The sequence below is a fragment of the Alexandromys fortis genome, unplaced genomic scaffold (genome assembly GCF_014885135.2).
Source record: "Alexandromys fortis isolate MF-2015 unplaced genomic scaffold, M_Fortis_MF-2015_v1.1 scaffold_186, whole genome shotgun sequence".
NCBI lineage: Eukaryota > Metazoa > Chordata > Mammalia > Rodentia > Cricetidae > Alexandromys > Alexandromys fortis.
Genome location: NW_026068067.1, coordinates 1,613,350 through 1,637,177, shown reverse-complemented (window position 1 = coordinate 1,637,177; position 23,828 = coordinate 1,613,350). Strand labels below are relative to the sequence as shown.

Genomic DNA, 23,828 nt, shown 5'->3' with positions numbered 1-23,828 from the left:
GGATATCAACTTCATGGTGGATGCGGGCTAGGGGAGCCAGCAGCAGCTCCAAGGCCCATTGGAAGCCAGTCCATTCCCAAGCACGTTCCTCCATCCCTCTCCACAGGTTCCCAGAGACTGGCGTGAAGGGGTTGTGGAAGTGTGAATCAGCCTCCAAGCTCTCTGGTGTGCGCTGCTGAGAGTCTAAGTGGGTTGTAATCGAGTGTCTGTGGCAGACTGTCAATCCTCTTGTAGAATTGAGGGCGGGAAGCTGATGTCACTAGGCTCACCCCACTGGGACAGGGTCGCTGGATCAGGGCTCAGTGCGTTGGATTCCGGCTCAATATCGCGCCCCGCCCCCCCACCCCGACCTGAACCCGCCCCAAAGCAGAGTCGGCCCTGCACCTCCCTCTGGGTACATCTAATAGCCTCTAATTACAGCATATTACCCCACCCGCCTGCGGGGGAGGGGCTTTCATTGGACCCAGAGGTCAAAGGACGCGGTCTGGGGCTTTACCCCAGGCGTCAAAGCCGGTGTACTTTGTAGCTGTTTTTTTGCTCATCTGCAAAACGTGATTTGCATTTTTTTAAAATAATAAAGTCTCTAAAATTAAAAATAAAAAAAAAACAACAAAACGGGGAATTAAAGTAGCCCTTGACTCCTAGGGTTGTGAAGGACATTCAAATGTCTGTGAATATATGCCTTAATGTAGAGATTGCAGATAGTAAGCACACTCCACAAACGATGTCTGGAGACTATTGTTAGCAATTGATTTCTTTCTTTAGAGTCCTCTGCGATCGTCTAAGCTGGCTCAACCGGTGGACGCACCCTTTTCCCTGAAGGTTTACCTGCGGTTTGCGCGCCCCCTGGTGGCTGTCAGGCGACCCGCAGTTTTGGCCTGGCCAAGTATTCTAAGTGCTGGAAGCGCGGGCGGCGGGGAAGGAGCAGGGAGCCCAGTGGAAGGCGACTCTAGGCTAGGCAAGGGCGTGCGTCCTTCACTCGACCCTGCCTGCTCCCGACCACAGCCGGCCCTTCTTGAAGGACTCCAGAGTCGTTTCTCCGGGGAGGACTCTTTTATTAATATCCCTCCGTCCATATAGAAAGGCTCTGATCACAGCGCGGACAAAACAGGAGGCTTTCTCTCAGCTTCGGGGAAAGAGCATGGATGCGCCTCTGAAACTGGGTGCGGTGGATCCGCCTTAGAAGGATCATGGGGACCACTCCGCTTCAGGAGAGGCCACGAGGAGCCGAGGCCGCCCCTCTGCCGTCCGCCCGGCTGGGCCAAACTGCCACCTAGCGGCAAGACGAGTGGCAGCCTGCGTCCCGCAGCCAAGATGGCGAGGGGGCGGAGAGGCAAGAGCTCGCTTTGGGGAGCGATCACGTGTTTGGGGCGGAGCCTGTGCCTAGGGGGCGGGGTGGAGCGGGGCGGCGCTCTAGGCCGAGCGGGAGGTCTGGGCTTCGGGCTCTCGCTGGTGGCGGACCCGGAGGCTGCTGCTGCGCGCCGGGGCTCCTTGGCCCGGATCGAATTCGATCCGGAGCCATGAGTGTGGACAAGGCCGAACTATGCGGGTCTCTGCTCACCTGGGTAGGTCTGGGGGGCGGGGCTGGGTCAGGTGTGTGTCCTCTCTTCTCGCCCTGTCTTGGTCTTCTCTCCTGTCTTGGGGCTGGAAGGAGGAATAGGTCGGCTTGCTGGGCCGTTGGACTCTGACCTGACCACCTGCCCCTGTCACGTGGGCAGGCCTGAGAGGCAAGAACAGGTGAGGCCCCGCCCCTCTGGGACACAGAGATGGTCACATGTCATCAGTGGGGACCAGGTGACTCATGGTAACTCCCAGACTTAGGCTTGCAGGGTTTGTCAGGCTAGGTGAAATGAGGCCACGCCCCCTCCTGCCCAGGTTTGTTGAAGCCACGCCCCCGCAGAGTTGACGTGGTGGAGCCACAGACTAGTGTCTTCCCAACCCTTGGAGGTATCTGAGTGGCTGGGGCAAAGTCTGCAAAAGAAGAGTTTCTTATCTTGAATTTTCCTGTTGCCCCTTCCGGCCCCCTTTAGTTGCAGACGTTCCAAGTTCCACCCCCCTGTGCCAGCCCCCAGGACCTGAGCAGCGGACTCGCCATAGCCCATGTGCTGAATCAGATGTGAGTGGGGCTGAGTGGGAGGATCCCGAGGGACTCCCCAGTCAGCTCATCACACTTTTCTCGCCCCTAGAGACCCTTCCTGGTTCAACGACGCATGGCTCCAGGGCATCTCAGAGGACCCAAGTCCCAGCTGGAGGTTGAAGGTGACAGGTGGACTCATGACTAGGGAATAACTAGAGGATGGATTTAAGAGGTGATCGTAAAGGGACAGACACATGTCCTGCATAATGGATAGGCGGACCTTCCAGGAAAAGGGCCAGATGTCGGATGATCAGCAAGCTAATTTTGTTCTTTATACCGAGCACCCACAGTAAGACCAAAGTTTGCCATCATTCGTGTGATGTGGGCAAAAAGCACATACACAAACAGATGTTAACTTCCCCAAGAGGTATGGTGGCAAATGCCTGTAATCCCAGCTATTTTGGTATGCTGAGTCAGGAGGATGGCAAGTTCTTCAGCCTGGGCAATTTACTGAGCTCCTGTGTCAAAACTTTAAAAGGGGCGCCAGGAAGATAATTCAACAATAGAGAATTTTCTCACCCTACCCAAGGCCCTGGGTTCCATCTCTAGTAACAGGGTGGTAGCCAGGACACGTGACACACGTGGGTGGGATCCCAGGATTTAGGAGGCAAGGGGGTCAGAAACTCAAGGTCAACCTTGGTGGCTATACAGCAAGTCAGAAGCCATCCTAAGCCACGAGAGATGTTGTTTCAAAAAACAAAGTTGGGCTGGAGGAATGGCTTATGCCATTATGAATACTGCTCTTCCAGAGGACCTGAGTTCAATTCCCAGTACAGCTATCAGGCAGCTCTGAACCCCCTGTAACTCTAGCCCCAGGGGATCTCACACTTCTGATCTTTGCACAAATTTTTTTAAATTACACACAGTAATTTAAAAAATAAATCTTAAAAAAAAAAAACAGTGGGTGCTATAATGCATCCCTTTGATCCCAGCACTTGGGAGCTTGAGGCAGGCGGATCTCTGTGAGTTCAAGGCCAGTATGGTCTACAAAGTGAGTTCCAGGGTAGCCAGAGATACACAGAGAGAAACCCGCCTCAAAAAACAAACAAAAGGCAACAGGAGGTAGGTAGGTGCTTTCTTGAGATGGTCTTATCTCCGTGTTATACTTGGAGAAGGTTTTCCATACACAGGGAACAGTGATTGCGAAGAGGTCAGAAGAAAGAGGAATAGATCAAGAACTGAAGGATTTAGATCACCAAGGGCCCAGCAGGTCAGGGAGGCAGAATCGTTTGTTTGGTTCATTTGTTTTGTTTTGTTTTTTTTGAAACAGGGTTTCTTTGTGTAGCCCTGGCTGTCTTGGAACGTGCTCTGTAGACCAGGCTGGCCTCAAATTCAGAAATCCTCCTGGCTCTGCCTTCCCAGTGCTGTGTTTAAAGGCCACCATGACTTGCAAGTATTCTACTTTAAGTACTATGGAAAGCAGGGAATGGTTTCAGCAAAAGACAGACACAGCCTGGATCCGCCGTTTAGAAGCTCCCCCTAGCTGCTTGTGGAGGAACTGATGCGGTGTGAACAGCAAGAATAGATGAGGGCTGGGAATGCAGCTCAGAAGGCCAAGCTAGCCTAGGATCCAGCAGTGAGGGCAGGAAGCATGGCTCCATGGAAGAGCCCTTGTCCACCTAAGACCCTGGGTTTGATCTCCAGTACTCCTACCCACCACACACACAGGTGGGAGATGAGAAGCAGTGGGTACAGACATCCAAGTGAGAGGTGACGTTAGTAGCGCCAGGTATCAAGAAGCCATTGGGTTCTGGGACTTGTGAATAAAGATGGTCAGGTAGACACTGAGTACAGGCAATGCAGGTCATCCCTAGGGAAGGATACTTAGAACAAGACCAAACAACCAGGGGATAAGCAGTAAAAGAAAATTGAGGCGGGGTGTGGGGAGGAAGTGAGGACGGATTTGGGAGCATTGCTTTAGGTTCCATATGTAGATAACTCCTTGGCCTCACCAGGTTAGGAAACTGGAGAAGATCTTACAGAGCTTGATGGAATACTCGAAGGATGTGAGTAACTGCTAAGGGCTTAGGGGGCTGGGCTGGGAGACAGTTCGGTCTGTGAGCCCTGACGTCTGTCTCCCCTCTGTGTTCTCAGGTTCTGGGACATCCCGTATCGGAACAGCTCCTTCCAGATGTGAGCCTCATTGGCGAGTTCTCAGATCCTGCAGAGCTCGGCAAACTGCTTCAGTTGGTACTGGGCTGTGCTATCAGTTGTGAGAAAAAACAGGGTATGAGGAGAGCTAGAGGGGAGGAAGCCAGAGAGCTCCCAGAGGACACCCGGGAGGATGCTCTTTCCTCTCCCATCCATCCCTATGCTCAGCCTCTCACCTCCACCTTCGTCCTCAGAGTATATCCAGAGAATTATGACACTGGAGGAATCTGTTCAACATGTAGTGATGGAAGCCATTCAGGAGGTGGGTGAGGGCATCCCCTGTGGCAGCCCAGAAGTGTCGCGGGGGGGGGCATTGGGCAACTGGGCACAGCCCTTGCTCTGCTTGGTAAGGTCTGGCCTCTGCCCGGAAGTCAGTGGTTCCAGATCAGTATATGTCGGCTGTAAGTCAGAACCCTGTAGCCTCGGAAGCATTGGCCTTTTTCTGCACTGGAGGGAGCCTCTGAGCAGGAGTTATCTGGGTAAACTAGCGTCGGAGAGGGGCAGGAGAGAGGTCCCTAGGCTGATGTGCAGAAGTTCTGAAGGCTCTATCAGCCAGCCTAGCTCATCACAGTGCCCCCTTCCGCAGCTCATGACAAAAGACACTCCCGATTCCCTGTCATCGGAGACTTATGGAAACTTTGATACACAGGTAATGGAAAGGCTTGTCCTTATGTAGTCACAGCAGCGATGCTGAACTTTAGATCCTCCAGGTTCAGGAGCATTTGATAAAGGGCTTGTTATCCTTAAACTTAATCGACCATCCCTGTCTCTCTGGTCTTAGCCTCTTCCCTTGCCCTATCTCAAGGGTTAGAAAATCTTCTCCCATTCTCTTAGGACCCCAGCCCACTCTTAGATCCCGGGGTTCCTTGACCCTTCCCCGGGGACCCTGGAAATCACAGCTTTTCTCCTCCCTCTCTTCTGGGACTGGATCCCCAAGTCCTTCATCTCCCACCCATTGTCCGTCTCCTCAGTCCCGAAGATACTATTTCCTGAGTGAGGAGGTGGAGGAGGGTGATGAACTTCAACAACACTGCCTAGATCTGGAGCGCCAGGTGGGTGAGGCTGAGGGAACAGGGCCAGTTGCATAAACCTACCTACATAAAACCTGGTTCATGCTCCAGTTCACCCGTCTCCCCCACCCACAGCTGGTACTCCTTTCAGAGGAGAAACAGAATCTGGCGCAAGAGAACGCTGCCCTGCGGGAGCGGGTGGGCCGCTCGGAAGTGGAGAGTGCCCCCGGCCTCACCGCTAAGAAGCTGTTGCTCCTGCAGTCACAGCTAGAGCAGCTGCAGGAGGAGAACTTCAGGTGTGGTCTGCTGGGGTTGGGGCCGGGGCACTGGGGACCATGGGCATCCTTCTGATGTCTTTCCCCTGACACCCCAGGCTGGAGAGCAGCCGAGAAGATGAGCGGCTGCACTGCATGGAGCTGGAGCGGGAGGTCACTGAGCTGCAGCAACGGAACCAAGCGCTGACCAGCCTCTCCCAGGAGGCACAAGCACTAAAGGATGAGATGGATGAGCTTCGGTAGGTGGCAGGTCCTGAATGCCCACCACATGCCTCCAGCATTGGCACAGACTGCTCTCTAGTGCTGCGGTACTGCCAACCCCCAAATACTAAGTACTTCCTAGGCTCAACGTGCCGTCCTGAACCACATAGTGCCCACTAGGGCCCACTTTAGAGAGACCTCCTGGATCCATGGAGCCCCCTTGGTTTTACAGTGTTATTAGCCAACACCTGACAGCAAAATACAGCCCCGGGGCAAATAAGCCCCCCCCCCCATGCAATACTTTCCAGACCCCACCATTTGCTGCTCATCCCATCATGCTGCTGGATTCTAGGATGTCCTCTAAGAATGTATCTTCGCAGCTCCCTGTGAACCTGCTGTGCTTTCTGTATCCCCAAAGACCTCTCCTCTAACTGTATACTCTTAGAATGCTAACACACCCAGAGAACATCCCACCTTGCTTCTGAAGACTCCTCACAGCTCCCCCATGACCCCAGAGTGACCTTATTACTCCCTTGTTGCCCCATAGCTCTTCCATGTCTGTGCACTTCCGCTCCCGAGAACCTCTCCGTTATAACCTGATACCGTAATGACCCCTACCGGAACTACAAACCTGACACCTTCACCTCGAACCCCAATCCCTCAGCCTGAAACCCAACACCCCAGCTGCCTTCTGAAATTTCCACTTCCTATGCCTCTCTCAGACAGTCCTCCGAACGTGCAAGGCAGCTGGAGGCCACTCTGAACAGCTGCCGGAGCCGCCTGGGTGAGCTGCAGGAGCTCAGGCGGCAGGTGCGGCAGCTGGAGGAGCGGAACTCGGGCCACGCAGAACGCACGCGCCAGCTGGAAGAGGAGCTGCGCCGTGCGGGATCCCTGCGTGCGCAGCTCGAGACTCAGCGCAGGCAGGTAGGGCAGGTAGCACCATCCCTTAACGGCTGGGCCCATCGCTATAGTCCACTCGCAGCACAGTTCTGCAGCCTCCCTCTTGTATTCCAAGACCACGCCCTCTAGATGCACCCTTACTCAGACTGGGTTTATAAGCCCCACTTCTCAACACTCTTCCTCCCAACTTCTAGGCACCACTAGGTCCCTCCTAGACCCACCCCCTCTTATGGTTCCACCCCCTCTAAGGATTCTATCCCCTCTTCTGCTGCTCCTTTGCTGCCCCTCCTATCTCTGCTGTCCTCACTCCTCCCCTTTTCCCCTGGTTTTTCTGTGTAGACCTGGCTTTCCTGGAACTCGTTCTGTAGACCAGGCTGGCTCAAACGCAGAGATCCACCTGCCTCTGCCTTCCGAGTTCTAGGACTGAAGATGTACTCCACCACTCCCAGCTCTTTCTCTCTCTCTCTCCCTCTGTCTTTTTTTTTTTTTTTTTTTTTTTTTTTTTTGGTTTTTCGAGACAGGGTTTCTCTAGCTTTGGAGCATATCCTGGAACTAGCTCTTGTAGACCAGGTTGGCCTCGAACTCACAGAGGTCCACCTGCCTCTGCCTCCCAAATGCTGAGATTAAAGGTGTGCACCACCACTGCCCGGCCTCTTTTTCTCTCTTTTAAATAAAGTTATGTGGCTGGGTGGTGGCGGTGATGCACGCGTTTAATTCCGGTACTTGGGAATAAAAAGGCAGGTGGATCTCTGTGAATTCAAGGCCAGCCTGGTCTACAGATTGAGTTTCAGGACAGCCAAGACTATTACACACACAAAAAAAACCTCTGACTTGAAAAGCAAGAATAAACAAAACAAAAAGTATGTATATGAGAGTTTCCTCTGCATGTGTGTCCATGTACCACATGTGTACCTGTGCTCATGGAGGCCGGAGGGTATCAAATCCCCTTGGACCAAAGTTAGAGACAGTTGTGAGCTGCCACATGGGTGCTGAGACTCGAACCCCTATTCTCTGGAAAAGAGGAGCTAGTGCTCTTATCTGTTGAGCCATTTCTCCAGCCTCCAACTTCCCTTCTTTTCTTACGTTATGTTTTACTGATTTTGTGTGTGAGTTTGTGTGTGTGTGTGTGAGTAGGGTTCAGAAGATGACTTGCAGAAGCTGGTTTTCTGTTTCTGCCCTGTGGGTTCCAGGGATTGAGCTCAGGCCGTCAGGCTCAGAGGAAAGTGTTCTTATCCGCTGAGTGTCAGGCCCACTCCTCTTCTGCAGGTGCAAGAGCTGCAAGGCCAGTGGCAGGAAGAGGCCATGAAGGCTGAGAAGTGGCTGTTTGAATGCCGAAACCTAGAGGAAAAGTGTGACTTGGTGACAAAGGAGAAAGAGGTAAGGCCTCAGGCCTGCAGCCCAGTCTCTACCCTGTGTGTCCTGGGATAGCCCATTTCCCAGGAGGTCCAGCTGGAATTGTGCATTCTGTCCTTATAGCGGCTGTTGACGGAGAGAGACTCTCTGAGGGAGGCCAACGAGGAGCTCCGCTGTGCACAGCTGCAGCCTAGGGGACTGGCTCAGGCTGGTGAGGTTCAGATCCGGGTTGGTGGTGGTCTGGTTGGGGCTGTACTTTTTTGTTCTTGTTGTTGCTTTGTTTTTATACATTTTTTATTGATATTTATTGAGCTCTACATTTTTCTCTGCTCCCCTCCCTGCCTCTCCCCTCCCACTTCAATCCTCCCGCAAGGTCCCCATGCTCCCAATTTACTCAGGAGATCTTGTCTTTTTCTACTTTCTACTTCCCATGTAGATTAAATCTATGTAAGTCTCTCTTAGTGTCTGCATTGTTGTCTGTGTTCTCTGAGATTGTGGCTTGTAGGCTGGCTTTCTTTACTTTATGTTTTAAAAACACGTATGAGTGAGTACATGTGATAATTGTCTTTCTGTGTCTGCGTTACCTCACTCAAAATAATGTTTTATGGCTCCATCTATTTTCCTGCAAAATTCAAGCCGTTGTTATTTTTTTCTGCTGTGTAGTACTCCATTGTGTAAATGTACCACATTTTTCTTATCCATTCTTCGATCGAGGGGCATTTAGGTTGTTTCCAGGTTCTGGCTATGACAAACAAAGCTGCTATGAACAGAGTTGAGCACATGTCCTTGTGGCATGATTGAGCATCCTTTGGATATATACCCAAAAGTGGTATTACTGGGTCTTAAGAAAGGCTGTTTCCCAATTTTCTGAGAAATCGCCACACTGACATCCAAAGGGGTTGTACCAGCTTGCATTCCCACCAGCAATGCAGAAGTGTTCCCTTTTCCCAACAACCTCTCCAGCATAAGTTGTCATCAGTGTTTTTGATCTTGGCCACTCTTACAGGTGTAAGATGGAATCTCAGAGTTGTTTTGATTTGCATTTCTCTGATGACTAAGGAACACATCCCAGTCTTTAGTGACCACTACCCATCTATTCTTCTATAAAACTGACTTACTGGTTTCAACAAATGGAGACCCAAACAGTTTTCTCACTGAATCTAGAGATCACTGTATCAGATAGACTGGCCATGCAAGGAGTCCCTGTGGTTGGCTTCTGTCCACCTAGGACTGGGCTCCACACTATTGTGCTTTGCTTTTATTATGCAGGTGCTGAGATCAAGTCCCTGTGCTTGCTTAGTAAGCAGTTTACCTGGCAAGCCATCTCCCCAGTCCTTGATGTTCTATTTTCAATATATATCCTGTTTTCTTTATCCATCTATCTAAAAGGCATCTAGCTTGTAGAATCTTAACTATTATGAACAAATTNTTCTCTCTCTTTTTTTTAAATATTTATTTATTATGTATACAATTCTTTCTGCATATATGCCTGCAGGCCAGAAGAGGGCACCAGACCTCTTTACAGATGGTTGTGAGCCACCATGTGGTTGCTGGGAATTGAACTCAGGACCTTTGGAAGAGCAGGCAATGCTCTTAACCACTGAGCCATCTCTCCAGCCCCCCCATTTTCTCTTTTATACGGTTCAGTGTGGCTGGCTTTATGTTGAGGTCTTTGATCCATTTGGACTTGAGTTTTGTGCATGGTGATAGATATGGGTCTATTTTCATTCTTCTACATGTTGATATCCAGTTATGCCAGCACCACTTGTTAAATATGCTTTCTTTTTTTCCATTTGATATTTTTTGCTTTCTTGTCAAAGATTAGGTGTTCGAAGATGTGTGGATTGATAGCCGGGTCTTCTATTCGGTTCCATTGGTCCTCCTTTCCTTATGCCAATACCAGGCTGTTTTCAGTACTGTAGCTCTGTAGTAGAGTTTGAATTCAGGGATTGGGATGCAAAAAAAACTTCCCATAGAAGTTCTTTTATTGTACAGGATTGTTTTGGCTATCCTGGGTTTTTTGCTTTTCCATATGAAGTTGAGTTCTTTTGAGGTCTTTGAAGAATTTTGCTGGGATTTTGATGGGCATTGCATTGAATCTGTAGATTGTTTTTGGTAAGATTGTCTGGGGTTGTACTTTAGTCCTCAGAGATGACCCTTGAAAAGAGAACCCAGGAATAGAGACCGTGTGTGCACCCGAAACCTGAAGATTTTTTGTTTTCTACAGACTTCTCGCTGGATCCCACTCCTTCTGGCCTGGAAAACTTAGCAGCCGAGATCCTGCCAGCAGAGCTCAGGTATACTGGGGCCTCGTGAGGCTCTGGACCCATCCAGGGTAGGCTCTTCCTGAGCCCTGCTCTCTCTACTGGTTCCTGCTCTGCTCTACTGGTTCAAAGGCCCTTCAGAGGCTTTTCAGTTCACAAATGAAGTCCAGCCCACATGACTTTGCTCTGGTTGCAAAATTCCTACATCTTGGCTATGCTTACTTTGACCTGAGACTCAGGTTCCTGCCCTGGTATCACTCGAGTCCTTGCTAGGTTCAGTTCCTTTTGCCCTGTTCTTGAGCACTCCCACCTAGCGCTTACTGTTTCCACTTCTGGGTTCAAGTGTTCTAATCCTCCCCAGCCCAACCAGAGCGCCTCTTTGGAGCCCCTTCCATCGCGCCCAGGTCAGCCCCAGAGCCTGAGTCACTGGAGCCTGGTCCTCAGTACTCCCACCCCAAGTCAGGTTGGGCTCTTTCCAAGACAGCAATCGGCCCAGAGTTTCACCTCATGGGCCCTCTAGGAGGACAGCCCTATTCCTCCCTGTTCTCAGAGAGACGCTCCTGCGGCTCCAGCTGGAGAACAAGCGGCTACGCCAGCAGGAGGCCGCGGACCGGGAGCGACAGGAGGAGCTGCAGCGCCACCTGGAGGAAGCCAACCGTGCACGCCATGGGCTGGAGACGCAGCACCGGTAAGAGCCCTTGTCAGCTTGTTTGGAAGGGAGATCTACAGGCGACTGCGTGCTAGTACTAAGCACCCTTCCCCATCAGGCTGAACCAGCAGCAGCTGTCTGAGCTGAGGGCCCAGGTGGAAGATCTACAGAAGGCCTTGCAGGAGCAGGGGGGCAAGGCTGAGGATGTGAGTGCCCATCTCCTCCCAGCCTGGCCCCCCCTAGTGCTCCCCAGTAATTTTCCTTTCTCCCCACCCCCCTGCTGCCTGATGCCCGATGAAGGCCACTGTGAGTACCCCGGCCCAGGGAGGCACCCCATCATTACCACACAGGTTTTCAGACCTTGTTCCCCGCCCCTCACTCCCTGCTGCTTCTCTCCCCCAGCCCACCCTGCTGAAGAGGAAGCTGGAAGACCACCTGTAAGTGCGGAGCCGTTATTCCTGGGGTGGAAACCGGTGGGCTAAGGTGTGGAGAATTGTGGGTGAGGAGGTCCCGTCAGCTCAGGTCAAGTGCAGTCTTTGTTTTGAGACGGGCTGTCGGGCTGTCGTGTACTAAAGCCGGGCTTGCTCTCAAATATGAACCTTTGTTTGCTTTAATGTATTTATTTTATGTGTATGAGTGTTTTGTCTGCATGTCTGTACCACATGTGGCCATGGTGTTCAGCAGAAGGGCTCTCATTCCCTGGAACTTGAGTTACAGCACAGCTGTGAGCCACCATCTGGGTGCTGGGAACCATACTTGGGTCCCCTACAAGAACAGCAAGTGCTCTTAGCCCAGACTGGCCGAGGCTTTGTAGTCCTCCTGCCTCAACCTCCCTGCTAGCATCACCATTAGGCCTGACTCAGAATCTCTTTTAGAAAAAGTAGAAGGGGGGCTGGAGAGATGGCTCAGCGGTTTTAAGAGCACTGACTTCTCTTCCTAGAGGTCCTGAGTTCAATTCCCAGCAACCACATGGTTATTCACCACCACCTGCAATAAGATCTGGCGCCCTCTTCTGGCCTGCAGGGATGCCTGAAGGCAGAACACCATATACATAATAAATTAATTAAATCTTTAAAAAAAAAAAGGAAAAGAAAAATTAGGAGATGGTGGTGTGTGATTCCAGCACTCAGAAGAGAGGAGGAGGAGGGCAGGAGTTCAAGGCCATCCTGGTTAGTGTCTCAAGCTAAGGGCAAGGCACACGGGGGGGGGGGGGGGGGGGGGGGGGGCAGACCACCTCGCCCTAGTGGGGTTCTGCGAGCAAAGCCCCAGCCAAGTGTGTCTCTGACTTAGTGGTAGATCACTGGTCTAGTATGCACAAGACTTTTGGGTTCCATCCTTACTGCCACAGAAGTAACAAATAGAGATCGCCCTGGGGCTGGAGAGATGGCTCAGCAGTTAAACTCACTTGCTAGTTTTCCAGAGTAGCCAAGTTTGAATCCAGTCCCCATGTCATGTGGCTCACAATCACTCGTAACTCCAGTTCCCCAGGTACAAAGACACATGTAGCTTACACTCAGACCCTCCATAACAAATAATAAATCCTCAAAAACAAAACAAAAAAACAACCAAAAACCCACCAACCTTGGCTGCTGGATGGAGAATGAAACGGAGGTGTTGAAAGTGGAAGAGAGTGGCCAGGGATGAATGATGACAAGGACCAGACCAACTTGGGGACCATGGGATGGGGAGACAGACATAACAAGGAGGTCTTGGCTATAATGAAGCTTCTGATTTGCTGTGATACCACTAGGACGAAAGAGAAGCCAGTGATCAGGAGTGTCTCTGCTGTAGAATATCAGTCTAGAGTTCAGTGAGATACTGGGGTGTGGCCCAATGGCAGAGCACTTGTCTAGCATGGACAAGGCCCCGGGTTATATCCCCACATCACAGATGGATGGATTGATGGATGAATGGACAAACGGACGGATGGATGGGCAGACAGAGATGCCAGCCCAAGACTATCCTCTTCTTCCATGCCCGCAGGCAGAAGTTGCACGAGGCTGATCTGGAGCTGCAGAGGAAACGAGAATACATTGAGAAGTTGGAGCCTCCTACTGACAACAATAGTAAGTGGGGTTGGGGTTCAGCAGTAGCGAGGGCTAGAGGGAGCTCAGAGTGCAGCATGGAACTTAGAGACCTTGTTTGTTCTGCAGCAGCTCGTCGGATTGAGGAGCTGCAGGACAGCCTGCAGAAGAAGGATGCAGACTTGCAGGCCATGGAGGAGCGCTACCGCCGCTATGTGGACAAGGCACGCACGGTAAGGATGCTAGGTGTACCACTATCTGCCTCAGGTCCCGCTCCTTGTGCTTCCCATCAGTTCACATCTCTTGGCAGTTTATACATCCCTGCCCTCTGCATTCAAACCCATTGTACCACACCATGTCGTATCCCAGGCTTCTGCATGGTGCTGAACTGTCATATTCTTTGCACTCCAGTGTGTCAAGGGGGTCTGCAAAGAAGCTGTGGGCCGTAGCTCAGTGGTAGAACTTCTGTCTCGGATCTACCAGTGAGGTGCTGGAAACTTTGCTGAGTGATAGGGTGCTTGTCTATGATCTGCCAGCCAGGGGCTCACTAATGACACTTGCTTAGCAGGCAGGAGACCCTGGGTTCAGTCACTAGCATTCCAAAGAATAAGTAAATATAGCACATAAAGCCAAAGAGGAGGCCTGGGTGGTTCAAGTCTGTATTCCCAACTATTCTGCAGGATTAGGTGGAATGAAAAATAAAGAACCAGGCATAGTGATAGACTCCTTTAGTTCTAGCACTAGGGAGGCAGAGACAGGTAGTTTGAGGTCAGCCAGACTAGATGAGATAGATAGACAGACAGATAGACACAGACAGACAGACAGACAGACAGACAGACAGACAGACAGAAGGAAAGAGATCTAGATGTGGTGGCACCTTGTGACTCAGGCAAGAGAATCATAAGCTGAAGGCTGATCTGAATGAGACCCTGTCTCAAACAGAACAAAATAGTGCTGGCGGTAGAACTATATTGCCTACTCTGTGTGAGGCCTTAAATTCAATCAGTCCCCAGGACTTCAAAAAGTCACTGTTATTATAATCAAGCTCATTCTCCTGTAATTTTTTTTCTAATCCCTAGGTCATTCAGACCCTGGAACCCAAGCAGCAGCCACCCACTGGGGTGTCCCCAGAACTCCAAACCCTGAGGAAACAGCTGTGGGAACGGAACATGCGAATACGGCACCTGGAGGTAGGTATCCTCATGCCTCCATGCGGCCATCCGCACACCCAAGCCCCTGACTCTTGCTCTCCTGGCAGATGGACTATGAGAAGAGTCGGAGTCAGCGGGAGCAGGAGGAAAAGCTGCTCATCAGTGCCTGGTACAGCATGGTATGTGGGCTGCCTCCACGGCTGGTGTGTCAGGCTCACACGGCTTAGGTAGGCCCACTTACTCCCTGCCAATCATACCATCTCTCTAGGGTATGGCCTTGGAGCAACGTGCTGGGGAAGAGCAGGCTCCTGCCCACGCTCAGTCCTTCCTGGCACAGCAAAGACTGGCCACCAATGCACGCCGAGGGCCCCTGGGACGCCTGGCTTCTCTGAGCCTTCGCCCCACTGACAAGCACTGACAGACTTCGACTTCCTGCTGCCTGCTGGAGTCCTCCAGCTCATGTGGGACCCAGCTTGACTGAGGTTGTGACGTCTGCCCTTTGCTTCCTTAGCTGAGAGAGAAGGGGAGAGGCAGGTAGCAGGTGGTGCAGGCCAATCCTTTTTAGCAATGTGATTCTTATCCTTGATTCTTCTTCTGGGTCTCATACTACCTGGGAAGAGCCTGATTTTATATTTGAAAAGAATAAAGATTTTAAATCTATCGTGAATGGACTCTGAACACCTTGGTAAGGAATAGAAAGTGGGCTGGGGACACAGACTGTTGTTTCTAAGAAAGCCTTGTATTGTCTTGCATTTTTTCCCTCCCTCCCTCCCTCCCTCCTTCCCTTCCTCCTTTCCTTCATACATTTTTTTACATGTATGAGTGTTTTGCCCTTGTGTATGTTTATATACTATGTATGTGTTTGCTGTTTACAGAGGCCAAAAGAAGGCATCAGATCCCTGGAATTAGAGTTAAGGATGGTTGTGAGCCACCATGTGGGTTCTGGGAGTTGAACCCTGGTCCCCTGGAAGAAGAGCCAGTGCTCTTAACCACTGAGCCATCTCTCCAGGTTCTTCTCTTGCATTCTTATGGGGTTTTTGCTTGTTTTTTGTTTTGTTTTGTTTTGAGACAGGATTTCTCCCCCTGGCTGTCCTGGAACTCAGTCTGTAGACCAGGCTGGCCTAACTCACAGAGATCTGCCTCCCTCTGCCTCCCTCGTGTGAAGATTATAACGATGTGTGCCACCACTGCCCAGCTCCAGCTTTTCAATGCCAATAAAGTGTGCGTGACCAGTAACACAATGACAGATGAGAATGGTAGAGTTTTTGTTGTTATTATTGGTTTTAGGAAGCTGGAGATGCCGGGCAGTGGTGGCTGGTGGCGTAGGCCTTTAATCCCAGCACTCAGGAGACAGAGGCAGGCGGATCTCTGTGAGTTCGAGACCAGCCTGGTCTACAAGAGCTAGTTCCAGGACAGTCTCCAAAACCACAGAGAAACCCTGTCTCGAAAAACAAAAAAAAAAGAAGCCGGAGAGATTGCTCTGTCTAATCATGCATGAGCTGAGTTTAATCTCCACCAACCACAAAAGCCTCTGATGGTGGCTGCATGTGCCTGTATCCCCACTTTGAGGGTTTGGGGGACAGATCAAGCTTGAGAACACACTGGCCAGTCAGCCTAGTCAAAAACAGTGAGTTTCGCCGGGCAGTGGTGGCACACGCCTTTAATCCCAGCACTTGGGAGGCAGAGGCAGGTGGATCTCTGTGAGTTGGAGACCAGCCTGGTCTACAAGAGCTAGTTCCAGGACAGTCTCCAAAGTCACAGAGAAACCCTGTCTTGGGGAAAAAAAAAAAAAAAAAACAGTGAGTTTCTAGCCAGACACGGTGGTAAATACCTTTAATCTCAGCACTTGAGAGGCAGAGGCGGGTAGATCTCTGAGTTCCAGGACAACTAGAGGCACATAATAGACTGTCTCAAAAAAAAAGGGGGGGGGTGTTCAGGAAGGCGGCGGGCCTGGCCATCTAAACACCTAGGGAAGGACAGGCCAGACGGGCACTAGCGTGTCATGTGCAAGGTCCTGAGCTGAGAGCTTGCTTGGTGGGCAGAGACTGGTGTGGCTGGAACCAAGGAAGAAGTGAGTGCCGACGAGGAAAGGGAGGCCCTTGGGATCTCGTTGGCAGTGTGAGGACGTTCACTTTGGTTCTAAGTGAGGGAAGAGCCCTAGAAGACTCAGAGGAAGCCTGTAACAAACGTGGGTGTTTGTAGGTGCCCTCTGGTGGCTCATGCAGGAGGTGGCAAAGCTGAAGGGACAAGCCCAGAGGTGACTACCTAGGAGATGTGTTGTGGGCTCTGGCCAGGGTGAAGAGGGGCGCTGATGTGTGGAGAGTAGGTCAGAGCGTTTCAGGTTTTCACAACTATGTGTATCTCCAGTTCTAGATCCATCATCCTCTTCTGGACTCAGAAGAACCCGGCAAGCAAGTAGTATACAGACTTACATGTAGGCAAATGCTCATACACATAAAATAATAATTGCCTAACCAAGAAAAAAATTAACAAAGCAGGCAAACCTGTCATGCCTGGGCTGGGGGCAGGGTAGCACAGTGGCAGAGCCCTTGCCTGTCTTAGCTAGTATGCAAAAGGACCTGGGTTGCATCCCCCAGCACCGTAAGCAGAGGGCTGCAGTGCTGAGAGAATTTGAGGTTGCTGGTATTTGGAGCAAGGAGAAAATGGTTGACAGTGGCTAACTTTGTGATGAGTGGGCCTGGGGTATAGCTCTGTTCCTATGACTTGTCTTTCCTGCTGAGAGCTCTGATCACCTGGTAGCATTTCTCTCTCACTAGTGAATAAAACCTATGTCAAGAAAGTCTGGAAGGCGAGGTGTGGTGTGAGTTGCCTTTAAGCCCAGCACTAGGTAGGCAAGGGAGGTGAGTGTGAGCTCCAAGAGAACCTACTCTTTATCAGGGGTACAGGTCAGTGCACAGTGATACCCTGTGTCAAAAAAAAAAAAAAAAAAAAACCAGGGGAATTTCCAAATCTTATAAATTTATAAATGATCAAATGATTTGGCTAGAGACACCACTTCAGTGTTAACCATTTATTGAACACATACTATAAACCAACTGCTTTAAATACACCACTTTGTTTTTGTTTTAATCCTCATCAATTCAAGAGGTAGGCACTCAGAGTTCCACTGGAAGGGAACAACCCAGGTTGCTGGTCAGGTGCTGGTGTTTGGGAAGCGAAGTCACTTAAAAGAAGCTGGGAGTAGATTAAGAAGAAAAAAAAAAAAGCAACAGCAGCTGTGAGACTATGGACCCCTAACACCACCAGCCCCACTGGGAGACGTAGCTGGTCAAAATGGGCAGGTCTCCTTTCTGTAGGCCTAGCTAGCTTGTGCAGACCTTGGTATGCCCTGTACAGGATTGGGTGTCCATAGGGGTCCAGGTTCTAGGGTCTCAGGCCGGACTCTCTTCCTCCTCTCCGATAGGGCTAGGCAGCCAAGGCGGCGCTGGAGCCCGGGGCCCTGGAATGGGTACGGTGGTGGTGAAAGGTTCAGCCGTCGGCCCCGGGATGGGGGCAGGTTGTTCAGGACATGCGAGGGGCTCGAGCTCGGGCTCCCGCAGGCTGGGGTCAAGCAATGGCTCGCCACAACCACACTCAACCCCTGTGCTATCCACGGCGCCTGCACACCCGCAGCTGGCCGCCGTGGATGCCTCTGACACGCAGCTGTTCTTACGCCTCAACAGCGACAGGCGCCGCCCCAGCGGACCCATAGAGCCGGCACCCAGCGGCAGGAGGCGCTGCAGAAAGTCCCCGTGAGCCTCTCCCAGTGGGCCGTCCACGCCGTCCAGCCGCTGGAACTGCATGTCCTCCTTAGCCAGCCTGCAGGATGGACAGGGGTCAGCACTGAAGCCTCGCTCCTTTGCGTTGGTTTATTTATTACTTCATTTTAGATTTTTGGTGTTTTTGTTTTGTTTTTCGGGACAGGGTTTGTTTGTGTAGCCTTGGCTGTCTTAGTACTAACTCCGTAGACCAGGCTGGCCTTGAACTCGGTAGATCCGCCTGCCTCTGCCTCCTGAGGGCTGGGATAAAAGGCATGCACCACCACTGCCCGCCTAGTTTTCTGTTTAGTTGTTGTTGTTTTATTTTTGAAGTAGAGGGAAGGTAGATTAAGAAAAAGAGGAATTCTCAGAAGAGTTTCCAAAAGAGAAATGTCTTCTCTCTCTTCTCTCTCTCTCTCTCTCTCTCTCTCTCTCTCTCTCTCTCTCTCTCTCTGTATGTGTGTTTGCTGTTTGTTTTGACAATCTCACTGTGTAGCTCTCACTGGCCTGAAATTCACTTTTGCAGTCCAGACTGGCCTCAAACTTGGTAAAGAAATCTCTGCCTCTGTCTCCCCTGTCCTGGGACTGGCTACAGATACGAGCTATCAAATCCGGGGCTATCTAATCTGTCTGTCTGTCTGTCTATCTATCTATCTATCTATCTATCTATCTATCTATCTATCTACCTATCTACCTATCTACTTAACTCTGTCTGTTTAGCGGTGTTTGAGATGGAAGAACTTCTTGCTTGGTAGAGTAGACCCTACCCTCTTCCTGGTCTTTCCTTTCTTGATCCGCAAAGCGCGGGGGGATGGGGGGGGATGGTCCGAAGCACCTGAGATTTGCCTATCTCCTCCCACTCCTTTGTGTCCCTCTGAAAGACCTAGCCATACTTGGCTCTACCTTGTCTCTCAAAGTCTTTAGATCTGCCCCCAGTCTCCAACTGATTACCAGTTCGCACCCCAGTCACAGCCCCAACTTGATCTTTCTATATAGCCAAACTCCTCATTTCCTTGGCTCCACCTCCCGAGTGCTAGGATTCCTCGTTTACGCCACCCTTCTGGGTCAAAGAACCTAGCTTGGTTACTAGAGTACCCGGATTAACCCCTCATACTACAGACTCTCTGAGGCCAGCAGAGCCCTAAGCCACGCCCACCGCTCTAACTCACGCTATATCAAAGGTGGAGCCCTGGAAGGAGGGCTGCTGCCGCAGGAAAGCGGTGGCAGCGGTGTAGGGCGCGCGAGCCTCGGCCGCATCCCAGTATAGATCTTTTTCCAGCATAGCCAAGTCGTCATACATCTCGTCCACGGCTAGCATCGACACCTGAGGATGTGGACACGCAGGGAGGGGTAGGTGGAGCCCTCATGGTGCGTGATCAAAGAGGAGTGTTTAGGGTGAGGCCTAGGCGAGTCTGGGACCACTTAGGAAACCAGCCACCAAGAGGAGAGAGACTCTGACCTGGAAGTTGCGGTCAATAAGAAAGTTGGTCTCAAAGTCGTCGTCGTCCTCTCCAAAAGGGTTGATGAGCTGCTCTGCTACCTGAGTCCAGAGAAAGAGGCAGGTGGAACTTGGAGAACCTTTTCACACCCCACACTTCCGTTCCGGCCCCCCCCCCCCACCCACCTTAAGCCAGCCAGCGTAGAAGAAGAACTGCAGTAAGGTGAAGATGGGAACGCACAGATCCAAGGTGTGGTCCTTGTAGCCCTGTGCAGGGTCTAGGAATTGACGGCCGATGAGGCAAGCAAGGAAGTAGCTGTACACTGCGATGGTCACTACCTGGGGGCGGGGCAAACGAAAACGAGATCACGTCTGACCCCCCCACCCATGTGACCCAGGGAGTCTCGGAAACATCAGGACCAACAATGAACAACAGGATGGCTGAGTTTTAGCTGGCTTTCAGTCCCTACACTCTTTTTAATTGAGAAATGATCTCGCTATGTAACCTAGCCTGGTTTCAAACTCTGGGTTCTCTGGGTCCTCTTGCCTCAGTTTCCCGAATGCTGGGAAGAGATGTGTGCCATTATGAGTGACCTCCATTTTCCCTTAAGAGGAATAGCGTCTCCTATGCTAAGTATAAACGGAGGCACGGAGAAGTTACCTGGGTGTAGACGAGGGGTATGCTAATCCAGTCATAGTGAAACAGCATCCCACATTTGCTCCGAAACGCATTCAGCTCCTATGGGCATATGCGAGTCATGAAGGGGTTGAATACGGAACTCATGTGGACATTAAGTATGCGTACGCGGATGGAGAGGGTCACATATTAGGCGAGTGTTTCCAGGAGCTACAGGGTATTTGGTGGTGCTGTACAACTGGGTGGAGGTACCATGGACTATAGGGCTGCCCCCATGGAAATAAGTGTATTGGTAAGGGTGTTTGGAATATGGACGCGTGGCAGGTGTGGGGTCAAGCCGCCCTCGACCCACCCCAAAGTGCACAGTTTCCCTGTTATTGTAGAAGAATGACTTCCTTGCAGGCCCACCTCCAGCAGCAGCTTAAGGGCACTGTTGTCCCGGATGCGCCCCTCTCGCCGCGCCTGCGCCGCCAGGTTGGAGAACCACACGCAGGGCACCCAGTACTTGTTGTAGGATGAGTTTAAGTTCTCGAACTTCTTGCGCTCCTCGCGGGTCATAAATCCTGGAGGGGTGTGATCTGGTGTTACTCGCACCGCTCTCCTGTCTTGCCCTGCAATCCTCTGGCCAGAGACTCACCAGCCTCCACTACGTGGTCTATGGTGGGGAACCGCTTGAAGACGGCTGTGCTGACGGACCGAAGGATCAGCACCGCGGAGAGCCCTGCGTAGCGCATGAGCGTGCGCCTGTAGAGGCGGCCTCGATCGTCACGCCCGTGCACCGTACCGACCACCACGCACATGAGTGCGTCCGGCAGGGGCATGCACAGGTACTGGTTCCACCAGCGATGCACCACCAGCGTCACGTAGAAGCCTGAGGGCAAGCCAGAGACGGAAGCTTAGCAGGGATTCAAGGGCCAAGAGTCTGGGAGCTCAAGCCATGGAACTGGGATGACCTAGAGCTTGTATCACTGACATCTGGAAAAGGCTGGTCACCCTGGCCACACGGGCCATTCGGTCTAAGAAGGTATCCGGCCTTGACGTCCAAGAGGTTGGAGCAGGCTAGGGTATCCTGAGATGGGGGATTGTATCCCAATATGGTAGTGGAAACCTAGGGTCCATGTTCCTCTGACCCCAGGGAATCACTGGGCTTGGGGTATCTGGATTGAAAATAAGATGAGGGCACTGGTGTGTGGATGTGGAATGTACACCAGGGTCATCTAGATAGATTTACCACAGCAGCCACTTATAATCCCTGAACCCTGGTTAGGAAGGAGTTTAGCCCTGAGCCTGAGTTACATGAGTTTCAGGCCAGTCAAGGTTACACAGCGAATGATCCTGTCTCAAACAATACACACATAAAAAGAAAGAGTTTTGGCCTTATGTGAGTGGTCGTCTCATCCTTGTCACGTGAGGTTTGTGTGGGGCGAGGCTGAATTTGAAGGAGTCATATTTGGTCCCTAGAGGATAGTAATCTGATGCAAACATAACTAGCAACTAGCGATAAGTCTGTGGCTGAGGTTATCTCGGAGTATACCCTTAACTAGGTGATATCCAGTGTCTCAGGATGTGGAGCCATGTGGGCATCTTCAAGGTGTGGATTCAGAAGTGGGAAGTGGGAAGCCCTGGGGGTTCGATTTGGGTGAGGCGCCTATGAAGGGTAGGAATGGGAGTCTCCAAGAAGCATGGATGGAAAACAGATTTCCCCTGCGAATAGGACACTCAGGGGGCGCAACCTCACCAAGCACGAAGGAGACGGGGATGAGGCTGGCGTACTGGTCGCAGTACATGACAAGCTTCTCGAAGTAGCGCTTCTGCTCTTCTGCCAGTAAGAAGCTGCGGGACAGGGAATGCAGTGGCTACAGGTCTCTGCTCCACTCCCAATCCCCTCCCACGGGACCCAGCTCCCCTGGCACCACCCCAGGTCTTCTCACCGATAGGCGGCGCTCAGCGCCATGTAGAGCCCCAGGAAACACAGCAGCTCTCGCCACAGGAGCTTGTAGATGCTTCCGCGCCACAGCAGCAGCAGCTGCGAGAAGCCACCGAAGCGGGCATTCGCCACTCGGGCTGTGTAGGTGACGGTCATCGCTGCGCCGGGCCAGTGTGGCCAGTGGAGAAGGGGTTAGCCTGACCCCCGGCCTGTGAGCCAAGGGAAAAAGGCTGGGAATGGATGATCCTGGGAATTTCAGTTGCAGGTGCCGGCAGACACAGCCGACTGTTCTCATTGCACTAGGACAGTTCCCAAACCCCCTCAGGTTCCTGACTCTCTCAAGAATTCCCTTCTGTCAGTCTTGCCCTCTCCTCCCCTAGACTACTACTGGTCCAAGCCTCTTGGATTTTTAGTTAGATCTTTCACCTCCTAAACCCTTGGATGAATCTAGTTAATTTTTGAAATGCCTCCCACGCCCCCCCCCATCCCTTTCACCTGTACAGCGCTCAACCTTCTTGACTTCCCGAGCCCTCAGTTTCTAAATTCTCAGAGCTTCAACAGCCTTCCCCCATAACTCATTGCTCACTCTCCCAGCTTTGGTTCCCTCTCTCCACTCCCCTGAGCCTACAGTCTGCCTTAGCAGACAGGGGTTACTATCCCCTCATATTCAGAACTGCTCTGAATGGAGCCTTTAAGGCCCCAGGTCTTCAATCTGTTCCACAGCCTCCCAATCTCCCGATAGGACTTCTCCGGTTCTACCCCAGACCCTCCTCTACCCCCCCCTCCTTTCTTGCTGTCCCTCCTAGCCTTCCCCAATGTCCCCCAGGAGTCCTGTCCAAAACCTGCCACTTCCCAAGGCCCTTTATTCTCCCAGGCCTGGTTCTTCTCACCTGTGTTGAGGGTGGCAGTACAGGGACAGACAGGGAAGGAGACTGAATGGGAGGGTGGCTTCAGTGTTGGGTGGGGCTGAAGCCAGACTCTGTGCAGGAAGGGACCTGGGGAATGGGCAGCCCCTCCCAGGTCCATCCTCTCTAGCTCAGCTGCAGTCTGGGAGCTTTGTTTGGAGAAGGTCTGCCAGTTTGTCTCCTGGGCAGGGAGGGGGGGGGCCGGGGGTGGATAGGGTAGTGGTGGTGGTGGTGTGTGTGTGTGTGTGTGTGTGGTCTGCCTGTACTTTCTTGCTCCTTTTTGTCTCCTTCCCTGGTAGGGAGAAGGAAGCTACAGCTGGAAGAGAGGGAAGAAGCTCTCTCTCTCTCTCTCTCTCTCTCTCTCTCTCTCTCTCTCTCACACACACACACACACACACACACACACACACACACACATAGAGAGAGAGAGAGAGAGAGAGAGAGAGAGAGAGAGAGAGAGAGAGAGAGAGAGAACGGCTAACAAGACTGGGTCACCTTCAGTTACCTGTGACTACCAGCTGCCATAGAGATGCACAGCACACCGTACACCCAGGCACACAGTCAGCTTCCCCTAACACAGCTTTACTTAACCCGCGTGGCCCTTCACAGGGTCACACAGAGATTTTCAAGGTCAGCCAGGTATGCTGGCAGCTAAGACAGGAGGACTGTCATGAGTTCTAGGCTAGCCTGAGCTAGAGTGTGAGACTGAGTCTTAAAAGGCCAAAAGAGGGGCTGAAGAGATGGCTCAGTGCTTACCATATACTGCTGTTGTTGAGTTTGTTCCCAGTACCTACTCTGGTAGCTCGCAAGCACCTGTGACTCCAGCCCCAGGGGATCCAAGGGCACCTTGTACTCAGATGCACATGTCCCCACACAGGCATAAAAGCATATAGACATGATTGAAAAGGTAGGGCTGGAGATACAGCTCAGGGGTTAAGAACTTATACTGCTCTTGTAGAATGTGGTACCTAGCACCCATATTGCTGTTTACAGCTGTCTGTAACACCAGTTCCAGGGATTCTTTTTTTTTTCAAATTTATTTTTATTT

General features: G+C 51.7%; 2 protein-coding genes across 5 annotated transcripts; one reads left to right on the top strand and one right to left on the bottom strand.

The window, feature by feature from the left end:
• The first annotated feature begins 1,337 nt into the window (after positions 1-1,337).
• Hook2 (hook microtubule tethering protein 2) lies at positions 1,338-14,782 on the top strand. Of its 4 annotated transcripts, none has more exons than XM_050120688.1 (22): positions 1,338-1,565; positions 2,031-2,116; positions 2,187-2,259; positions 4,093-4,143; positions 4,232-4,364; positions 4,483-4,550; positions 4,875-4,937; positions 5,260-5,340; positions 5,434-5,594; positions 5,672-5,812; positions 6,497-6,698; positions 7,941-8,051; positions 8,151-8,238; positions 10,255-10,324; positions 10,842-10,979; positions 11,059-11,146; positions 11,343-11,377; positions 12,924-13,006; positions 13,097-13,197; positions 14,044-14,154; positions 14,223-14,294; positions 14,384-14,782. In XM_050120688.1, exons 1-22 carry the CDS (start codon positions 1,521-1,523, stop codon positions 14,531-14,533), a joined length of 2,151 nt encoding a protein of 716 aa, XP_049976645.1. In that variant the 5' UTR covers positions 1,338-1,520; the 3' UTR covers positions 14,534-14,782. The 4 variants fall into 4 exon arrangements, with proteins under 4 accessions (XP_049976645.1, XP_049976644.1, XP_049976647.1 ...); XM_050120687.1 differs by having other exon boundaries at positions 1,339-1,565; positions 13,094-13,197; XM_050120690.1 differs by lacking the exons at positions 4,093-4,143; positions 4,232-4,364 and having other exon boundaries at positions 1,544-1,565.
• Positions 14,783-17,171: 2,389 nt separating this feature from the next.
• Positions 17,172-22,060, bottom strand: Best2 (bestrophin 2). Its single transcript, XM_050120787.1, has 9 exons — positions 21,880-22,060; positions 21,687-21,781; positions 20,586-20,819; positions 20,357-20,511; positions 19,973-20,050; positions 19,498-19,650; positions 19,333-19,413; positions 19,043-19,197; positions 17,172-17,934 (listed from the first exon to the last, which is right to left on the bottom strand). The coding sequence occupies exons 1-9, from the start codon at positions 22,029-22,031 to the stop codon at positions 17,508-17,510; spliced, it is 1,530 nt and encodes a 509-aa protein (XP_049976744.1). The 5' UTR covers positions 22,032-22,060; the 3' UTR covers positions 17,172-17,507.
• Positions 22,061-23,828: the final 1,768 nt, after the last annotated feature.